The following is an 11,073-nucleotide window of genomic DNA, read 5'->3' on the forward strand; positions in this document are numbered from 1 at the left end:
AATGCGATAAAGAACCGTCGCCGATGGTTTAGTACATTTGACTAACTCTTCTCTGTGATCCACCTCTCTCTTGTGGTGGGATTTCTCTGATAATCCAGTGGGAATTACATCATGACCTTTCTCTAGGATAGTTGTAACTTCTGTATGTATCTTCTCTTTAGACACAGTTTTCTCATCTTCTTTCATAGTGACAAAAGATGATGGGTAGGTGTCCTCCGCACCTTTTGAGAGTTGAATTGCAGATAGGTGCCTAGTTTCTCTCTTGCCCTCTCTTGTTAAAGGTATTGTGCGAGTATTACCTTGCTCTAGAATGTACATCATATTGGCAGAAGGGAGTAGGATGGCATTTACCTTGTCTAGGAACTCTATGCCGAGAACCATTTTGTAGTCATCCATGTCGATAATAGAGAAATCCAGAAGGCCGGTCCACTCCCCCAAGTTGATCTTTACATTACGAGCAACTCCATAAGTCGCACTTGGTGCCGAGTTGACTGCTTTAAGCCACCCTTTCTCTTTAGTGTACTTAATCCCCTGTCTTCTCACCTCCTTTACCACTAGAAAATTGTTGTTGGCTCCCGTATCCAACAAAGCTTTAACCATGTGGTTTCTTACTCTAGTTTCCACAAATAGTCGTCCTTTCTTCGCGGACTTTGACTTATCAAACTTTGCTGTAACGACACTAAGTATGTTTAACGACCACAATCGAGCTTCATCGTGAAGGCGTTCTTGCTCCTCCTTCAATGCTGATAGTTTGTTCTTCATTGGGCACTCTCTTGCTTTGTGCGGCCCTTCACAAAAGAAACACTTTATCCGGGGTTTCTCTCCACGTTTCTTGTCCCGATCTCCTTTACCGTTGGATTTGATAAACTTAATTGGGTCTTCATTGTTATGGAGATGGTCTCCACCATTTTCCCCATTGTCATTCCTCTCATAGGTCGACTTAGGTTTCTCTTGCATTCTCATCTCGACAAGAGATTCAGCCACGGCAATTGCGGAGCTTAGATCTTGGACACTACGTCGTTCCAATTCCAACTTCGCCCACATTTGTAGACCATCAGTGAATGCAAACAAGGCTTCGTCGTCTGAGTAGTTAGGGATCTCAAGGAGAGTAGCGATGAAATCCTTGACATACTCCTTGATACTCCCTCTTTGTGAGAGCTGCCGCAACTTGGCCCTTGCTTCTCGAATAGCGTTTTCAGGATAAAACTGTTTCTTGAGTTCCTCCTTGAATTCACCACAGGTATTGATAGAACACGTACATTTTTCAATATCGCTACTCCTTCGCCTCCACTACAGCATCGCGGTGTCTTCCAGGTATGTCGTGGAAGTATCTATCTTTCTCGCCTCTTCTACTAGGCCGAGTGCTTTGAAATATTGATCCAGACTCCATAGGAAGTTGTCGATCTCTTTCGCATTCCTCTCGCCTAAATACGCTTTAGGCCTTGGAACGTCTATCCTTATCGGATTGGGGACTCCTACAGGCGCGCGTCCGCACTCTTGCGCCACCGCCTTCTTGAGTAACGCCACATCCTCTTCGGTAGCTTGTAACTTAGAAGTCATTACCTCGAGTTTCTCCGTCAAGGTACTGATTTCACCAAGGAGGGTCTGCTCCACGATCTGAGCTTGCTCTTGACATTTGGACAAGCCTTCATTTAGGGCACCTTGCATTCCTCCTCGGAGCTCGTCTCTCTCCTTCTCAAGCTCGGCAATGCGTTCCTCTAGGTCCCCGGCATTATCTTGTCCGTACGCCACAGTGAGTTCTACCTTCTCCAACCTGGCGATAATGTCAACGATAGCGTCTCTTGATCTTTCTCTTTCTTTGGTAGGTTTGGTTCCTCCCGCCTGAACTTTGCGAGAGTTCTACCCTCATCTCCGGTCTTGTGGGGAAGATTCTCTACTTCGTCCACGACCTTTGAATTTTCTTCCGATCTCCTCGTCATTTCAGCTCTGATACTAATTGTCACGGGCTCAGTTTTTTCACTGACAATCCGTGCGGCACTAGTTACGATCTTCGCAAGAACGAGTAACTAGTCAACCTTACTCGACGCAACACTCGACGTTTAATAGAATTGACACAAGAATTCTAGAGAGAGTAACTCTTACAAAGAATAGTATTATATTACTCGAATACTTGGTGATTTACAATGTAATACTTTACAGGTATTTATAGGACTAATTCTAGCCGTTACATTGATTGTGCACTAATTTAGGGATTCCTTATAATTATCAATCAAGGACATTCCTAATTAAGGACATTCCTTTTATATGTCAATTAGTGATGCACTAATCAAGGAATTCCTTTTAACTCTCAATTATGTGCGCTAATCAAGGACCTTCCTTCCAGCTTCCTTCTAGTCTAGAATCTTCCTTGGGTTGGGCTTAAGAGGGCTCAAGCCTCCTCCTCTTTTTGGGCCGGGAGGATTGGGCCGTGACATTCTCCTTAAGCCTCCTCTTCCTGGGTCAGGAAAATTAGGCTGTGACAAACTGCATTGGTTGCCTTACCCAAGGAAAAAACTCTCCGTTTTTTTTCTGTTTTTTTTTCTTCTGGTTGGGGGGTTTAAATGAACAATATACTGTTTAAGTAAAATAAAAATATTGAGCAAATGAAGGTTAAACATAATATCATTTTCATTTATTCTACTTGTTTCCCTTAAAGAGAATATATATCAACACTAAATATTGTACATGGTTTTGTAAAAATGTAATTTACCTCTTTATTTGTATCTTAAACTTAACGTAATTGTACAATATGAAACATAACTTAGATCAATTTTCATTTAAAAGAATATAAAAGCATTCATTTAATAATATATTTATAGCAACAATAGTTCAAATTAATTAAATTATTGAACCTAAATCAATATATAAAAATAAAAATGTAAAGCTTATCAATCATATTTTAAAAGGATAATAGTTTAATTCTAATATTTAGTTTCAATAACTATAGTATGGTTTAGAAAACTAAATGAACTCAGAGACTCAAATAACACACCCAAGTTAGAATCAATTGTGCTCTAAACTCCTAAATTGACATTAATGATACTAAATTGACACAATAATCCATCAAAATTTATTTTTTTTAATTTATAATTTCAGCTTGTTCAAGTAATTTATATAATCAAATTATAGGTTCAAATGTTAATTAAAAAGTAATAATAATCAAAACAATAACAATAAAATCAAATTGTCATGTAAGACTAAAATTAAATAAAATCTTGTATGGTGTATCATTTTATGACTAATTCAAGGTTCATAATAAAATAAAAATAATGGCATTTACAATAAATATAAATAACAATTACTTAGTGAGTTTTGATTATATTTCAAGAGATGAGAGCTATAATAATGTCTCAAATTCTACTTAATTTTGAAGTGATAACTATTTTGAACTATGATAATAATATGTCAAAATTTTGACTCTTAATTGAAATAAGACATGGTGCAAAAATATAGTTGAAATAATAAATAAAAGTGTGAATGCTATGTAGAGATAAAGATAATAAGTAATGTTGTAAATAAATTAAAAATATTATTTTTTAGATTTTGTTTCTAGAATATAAAATATATAATAATAAATTTTCAATCAAGAAAAATAAAATTACTACTTTGTTCAAAATTACATTTACTCATTAAAATCTAATTATTTTATTGTCTTATTTGAAACAAAAGCTCAAATTTTATTTTTAGGAAACAAATCCAAATATAAAGTTTTGTTGATGCTAAGTACCCACAATTAAAAGAGAATATTCAAATATAAATTTACTATTTTATTTTGTCGGAAAATCTAAATATCCAAATGCGACAAAGTGAGTATGCAATGTCGGCGCCAAGTTCTATTTATCATCATCATTCACCGTCATGACAAATGACACTCTCCACAAGTGACTTGAGATAATATTCCATTGAGAATGCCGAGTTTTATATTTTGTTCGGGAAAAACGGTTAAAATCATTTCATTAAAATTCCAAAAGTGAGAGGGTCAAGGATCAAAGCTAGACAAACCTTAGCTATGATTAAAATTTGATAATCAAACGACCCTAAGAAAGTGATTAGTAAAAATCAAACATAAAACAAAGATTACAAACAAATATTATAAACTATATTAAATCTTAATTATCCCAATTAGGATTTTTATTTCCATACCAACCTGTTGTATCAACATATTGTCTTCCTCTTCCCCTTCCTCTTGCAATGAAAGAGGGTGAACTAAAGAGATTGATGAATACTGCATATTCTAATTTTGATTTCTTTCTTTATATGAACCTGTTCTGATTTGATAGAAAAAATTATTTTCCAGGATTCTCGGGCTCTTCACCTTGTTGTTTTCAATTTGAATTTTTATATCAGTCTTAGGATTCTTGTATTTGCTTTCTTCAGATTCATCTATGGTATTCTCTGCAACATCCTTGATAACATTTACTTCAGCTTGATTATTTTAAGTATTCTCATCTCTAGTTTCCTGTATTACAGTTTGACTTATTTGAGAATCAACTTCATTCATCTTCTTCATTCTCTGTTTCATTGTTATCTTTATTCTCTTCTTCAACAGAAACCCCCTTAATACATTTTCTTCAATTTTATTGCTTTCTTCATTTTCAGAGTCCTCCTTGGTTTCTGTTTCTTTCTCTTCCTCCATATTTTCTCTTTGCTTTTAGACTCCCTTGTTTCTTTTTCCTGTTTTTTTCTTGTCCTTTCAGTATCTTCTACTCATCTTCCATAGTTTGAGCACATTTCGTGCTGGCATGTTGGAAAGTATTGCAAAATGCACACCTGTCTAGTCTCCACTCATAAGTGATTACCATGATATTAGATTTTCTTTTCTTGTCGACCACTGTCATATTTTTCGGCAATGTGCTACGAGGATTCACCTCTATGCTAATTCTAGGAAAGGATAAATGCTCTCCTCCTTCTGTTATTGGGTCCATGTATAATGGCTTTCCAAATAACCCTACAAAATGACTAATGGCTTCAGCTTTGTACATGTGTGTAGGGATATTCCAAAGCTTGAACCATATCTATGTTGTCTCCTTAGGCATGGTCTTCAACTTTCTTTCCGATGCTCTCCACTTTTGTTTTAACATCCATCAAGAAGATTTTTCCTTTGTAGGCATGGTCTTCAGCTTTCTTTCTTGTATTTTTATTCCATACCTCATTTACTTTCTAGGTAGAGTTTCTCTTGATAGTATAGGTCTTAGATTTAGGGGCCTTCATCATCTCTCTCATTATAGCCATTGACCAATTTACTATCTCTTCATATTTTTCTTTCTTCAGCAAATTCCAGTCCTGAAGATAATGAATATTGAGTTGAATTGTTATATGTCGGACTTTCTCCTTATTAAGAACAATCTCTCCTTTTTTAGAATGCATTAGGATCTTGGTGATTTGGGTTTTGAGGCCAAACAGATTGGCTCTTTCATTGTAACCAACCTTCCAGACTCCTTCATTCTTTCCTTGCTTTTCTACATTATTTCTTCAGAAACCTTCTTCCTCTTCTTTTCTACAATATTTTCTTTAAAATTTTCCATAACATTTGATTTTCCTTTTCTTTTGTCATGTTTTTCTTAATTGGCTTCTTCAAAAATCTTCTTGAGACCTGCCATAACAAACTCTTTGACTTCCTTTTCTTTTGTTTTTCCCCATTGTTGAAGAACAAAATAAGATAATAAAGTAGAATAAATGTAGAAATAGGGAAATTTCAGAAACCTTAAGGATTTAGCGACAAAATCGTTTCAAAAGGTAACCTCCGAGAACACCAATGATTAGACAAAACACCAACGCTCGCAGTCAGGAAATAAGCATCCAGAAAATCTACCAACAAAATTCTGAGAGATTTAGGGTTATCGGTACTTACTTCGTGAACCGTGTCGTTCGTGACAATCGTACCGTCGATTGTGTTGTGCCAACCGTGTTAATCGTGTTGTCGATTTTGCTATTCCAACCGTGCCGATCGTGCTGATCATGTTTCAATAGACGAACAATGTTTCTTGCTTTTCTAGTGATGCGATTGAGTTTCTGTTTTGTTATTATTGCTGAGTAGAATGATGTGCACATTCTTGGAGAAGAATTTCAAGAATTCGTCGTCGGAAAATTTTGCCAGAAAATCACCGGAAATCTCAAGAGCTATTCTCCCTTATTGTATTTATTGTTATATATTGAGTTGTTAATTTTAACATGATGCCGGGTTGTATATTATAAAATATGTGAGAAGTTGAGTTGTTTCATAAAGTGAAAATAAGGTTTTCGAGAGAATAGAGGTCGACTGTGATTGGTGGGTAAATATGGAATGAGATTATTTTTGATTAATCGAAGTGAAAGTAAGGTAAAGAAATAGGTCGATTGGGAAAAAAATTGCTATTGGTGGTTAAATATGTGATAAATTAGTTGCTTGACCGAAATGAAAGTTAAAGTCACGAGATAAGAAGTCCGATCGATTTGAATCGGTAGATAAATGTGGAATAAGATGGTTGGTCTATTTAAGTGCTTTAAGATCACGAGATGAGAGGTTGATTGAGCATTGATGGGCTAAAGTGAGGGTAAAAAAAAAGTGACAATGTTTGAGATTTTTTTTTTTTGAACAAAGTGAAAGTTTAAGGTCACGAGATGAGAGGTTCATTGGGAAAAATATGTGAGAAAATGAATTGTTTTACCAGAGTGAATAAAATGTAGAATTAGAATGTTTTATTTTTATTATAATATATTTTTCGTGATTTATTAAGAATTTTAAACATTGATATACATGTTCTTATAATTTTTTTTTAAAATTTATTTTGTTTATATTTTTATCCTTTTTCTAGTTTAACTAAAATTGTGTCACTAATGAAAAATCTCAATTACAAAAAAGACAAAAACATAAATACATACTTAAATTATCAAAAACAAGCATTAAAAGTTGAATAAAAACATCTCCAGTTAATTTGAAGTCAAGATTATCAATGACAATTAAATCTACTTGAAGTTGATAGTATTTAATTTTGTGCATCTGGTGTATTAACATGCATAATTATTCTTCCCATTATAATTATCAGCTTAATGCAAATTGTAAGTTTAAAAATCTTTATTATATTAGTATTTTTTTTTTTCTTTTTAGGACCTCAAAGATTTTTTTTTTTTTATTTTGTTCGTTAAAGACAAAATGAACAAGTTTTTTTACAATTGTCATAACATACATTTCTCTTACTACATGTTTCATGATTTCTTGTGATAAAAGATATTACTTTTTTTAAAATAGTTGTAGATATTTTTTGTGGGCCATAGACATATAAAAAATTATTTTCTATCAGTTAAAGTTTTACTATCACATCTAATCTTAGTCTTTCTAGTGCGACCAAATAGCTTAAAACATCTCTTTGATACCAATTTGAGAGAAACTAGCTAGCTAAAAGGAAAGCAAGAAAAAGAAAAAAAAAAAACTTAAAATTGAAGAACCACCAAAAGAATTGTATTTTGATTTATTATGAAAATTACACTACGAGAGTTTAAAATTTATAAATAGAACAAAGCCAGAACAACATTTGTTTTAGGTATATTATCATTTCCTCATACGAACAAGCAAATTAAATATAATAATCAAACATATTAAAATAAAAAAGCCAACAAAATCAAAAATCTATTAAAGTTAAGAAACACCAAACCAAAATGAATCCTAAGAAACCAACAATCCAAGCCAATCGAACAAAATCAAAAGTATCCATGATCTTTCCTAAGCTCTATTAATTTATTTATTTTGTGTGTTTAATATATGATATAATAAACAAATATTACATTTTCATCCTTTTATTTAGTTACATTAAATATTATTAATTAATTATATAAAATAAAATATATAACATTAATAACTATAATATATAAATACATTATTTATTAGATTTGGTATTTTGTATAGTTATAATAATAATTACTAAATCTATTTAATTTAATTAATAATAATATTTTATTTAATTATTTTACAATATATATATATATATATATATATATATATAACTTTCCATATAAAACAATATTATAACTAATGTTAAAATGTATTTATTATTATATTATATTAAATTTTATATTTGAAATAAATAAATAATAACAAGTATAATTTTTGGTTTTTTTGGCATAAATGATCACCTATCGAACAAGACATAACTAAACATGTTAATTTTCAAGTTGTGACTAGATGTTTTTTTTGTTTTTTTAGAAACAGTGATTTTATTTTAAAAAAATTATTAGTTTGAGTAATTATTTATTTTTACAAAATAAAATCAACATGATTTGTTGAGATATTATTTTTTACATAAATTAAATAGAATTCAAATGGAATTCTCCAATTCCATTACTTAAATTTGTGGATAGTTCATCTTTTATAAGTAATGTTACCTCAACTTATTTAATGATTTGAAAGCGTCACTTCTTATGGTCAACGACGATAATAACAGATATTGAGTACTCACTTTTTCGTACATTTGAATAGTCAGATTTTTCATAATTTTTACCTGAAGACTGAATATATGTCAAAGATAAAAGTTTATATTTGAATTTATTTTATAAAATTTATATTTTCGAATCCGACAAAACAAATATTATATTTTATATTTTATATTTGAATATTTCCTTCTAATCGTGATAGGGTAATTAACATATACCACCTACGACAAAAGTTTATATTTGGATTTGTTTTCCAAAAATAGAATTTTATTTTTAGTTTTGAATCCGATTAAAATATAATTAGATTTGAATGAGTTTATTTAATTTTGAACCGAAATAGTATATTTATTTTCTTAGATGAAAACTTATTATTATATATTTTAAAGATTGGCTTCCAAAGAAAGCTCTATCACACTGGCTCGTCCTAGACAAGATCTGAAAGGTGGACAGCAAGAGGAGTCAGAACTTCAAAGTGGTGACATGAAAATTAGAATGTTAACCTAAGATGTTAACATTATTCATATTTGAACATGTAAAAACAATACTTGTGTGCTATAAAAATATTACAACTAGGAAATGTGAGTTTTAATATGTATATCATATAGCTTATTGATTATAAAATATTAATCCCATTCATGGGAAAATATTTATACTACTTATTTGATTTTGTAATAAAAAAAGTGCAGAGATTTGTATATTTGTATTCCTGAAAAGTATACAAATTGTCCAATTGAGAACCAAAATTTGGAGGGGATAAATGAAATTGAGGAATTGATTAATCCACTTTTCCATATTTGAATATTACATCAAGATAACTTTTATAATATATAGATTGTGAACCAAATATATAAAATGAAAATAAATTATAGTTGAATATGTTTTGAGTAACAGAATTTGAATATTTATTGAAACCGACAAAAAAAAACTAAATTTTTTATTTAAATATTCTCTTGTATTTGAGATATAGGCACTAAACATATTTCACTATAAATGATATATTTTAATGAGCTTTCAAAAAAATAGAAGTTGTGTTTATTTTATTCTGACAAAAGAAAAATAAATTTATAAACGGCCTAATCAATATATTAACTTAATATTTTGATTATATAGATTATTTGAATAACTTAAATATGTAGATTAAGAATTTTTTTTTTTTTTATGGATTATAGGGGAAAATGATTGAACCAAAATATTAAAATGAGCTATTATAATTTTGAAATTATTATTTGTAAGCTTTACATTTTTTTTTATTTAGTGTAGCTTTAAATACTTTCATAAATTAATATATTTATATTATATTAAACAAAAATTGATTTAATTTATGTTTCATGGTCAATTAATTTGAGATACAATTTATATTATATATACAATTAAGTAGTCATAATTAAAATGTTTTTATATATTCATTTTTATAATAAAAATATAAATTAAATTATATTTTCTTAGTCTTACTTTAACCTCCAAACAAAAATAACTTATACAACTATTAAATTAATATTCCATCTCTCTTTTTAAATATTATACTACATATAAATTGTTTTCATGTCTTAAGAATGATAAAGTAAAACATGACATATTTTACTTAATAACAAAAAAGTTAATATATAAATAATAGAAGTAAAGAAATGTGACATCAAAAAGTAGTAGTTACATATAATGTAATGTCATTATAATTGAATTTACGTTTTTTTCTATAACCATTTTTTCTCATATCACTATATAAACTCCATCTAATATCCATTTTTTCTTCATTACATCCAAACAACCATCCCACTTATATTTCTCCTTAAAGTTGATCTTTGAATCATATAACCATGTCAAAATCGACGATTCCAATGCCTAAAGACAATGATGTCATGAAGAACATGATATCTCAAAGAGCGGTGGCCATTGTGGGAATACGTGGATGTTTCACTGTTCAATTTGTATTGGATTTACTTCATAGTTTTGGAGCGAGTCCGGCAACCTATGATATTGATGAAGAAGACGAAATGAATGAACTTGATCGGTTAAGGAAAGTTATCAATGGTGCAGGAGAAGATAAGAATATAAAATTGGACCAGCTTCCGTTGATTTTTATTGGAGAACGGTTATTTGGAGGAGTGGATAAGGTAATTTCAAGTCATGCCAGGGGCGAGTTGATTCCAGCCCTGAAACAAGCAGGAGCAATATGGCTTTGATCAACTTCTTTTCTTCTTTTTTATCTCAAAAATATAATATAGCTAAAAGCACTATATTTGCAATTAAAATGTATTTATTATAAACATAATGTTGTGTATTTGGTATTTCAAAAAGATAAATTATGAAAGATGTATTATATATACTATTGTGTAATATATGGTATGAATAAATTGTAATGGATATTAACCAATATAAATTATAAGTTTTATAATTTTGTGTTTGGGTGAGACATCATAATAAAGTATAAAAATATTGTTTTTGTTTTTGTTCTTTTTATTTATATTAATTTATTTTTATATCTCTTTTATTGAGTAGTATATTAATTAATAAATACAGTATTTAATTACTAAAAATAATAAATAATTATTCTACATCATTATATAAAAGATTTCCTTTTTGTGTGTATTCCTACTTTTAAAACTAATATTATTATACATAAATATTAATTAATAATTATAACTTATTTTGTAATTCATTTTAAATTAT

General features: G+C 29.9%; 1 protein-coding gene across 1 annotated transcript; it reads left to right on the forward strand.

The window, feature by feature from the left end:
• Positions 1 to 10,220: 10,220 nt before the first annotated feature.
• LOC124946261 (glutaredoxin-C9-like) lies at positions 10,221 to 10,586 on the forward strand. Its single transcript, XM_047486826.1, has one exon. The coding sequence runs from the start codon at positions 10,221 to 10,223 to the stop codon at positions 10,584 to 10,586; it is 366 nt and encodes a 121-aa protein (XP_047342782.1).
• Positions 10,587 to 11,073: the final 487 nt, after the last annotated feature.

This window comes from Impatiens glandulifera, chromosome 7, assembly GCF_907164915.1.
Source record: "Impatiens glandulifera chromosome 7, dImpGla2.1, whole genome shotgun sequence".
Lineage (NCBI taxonomy): Eukaryota > Viridiplantae > Streptophyta > Magnoliopsida > Ericales > Balsaminaceae > Impatiens > Impatiens glandulifera.

What these genes read in the sequence shown, in the direction of transcription:
- LOC124946261 (XM_047486826.1), top strand. Translation starts at nt 10,221, where the DNA reads ATGTCAAAATCGACGATTCCAATGCCTAAAGACAATGATGTCATGAAG.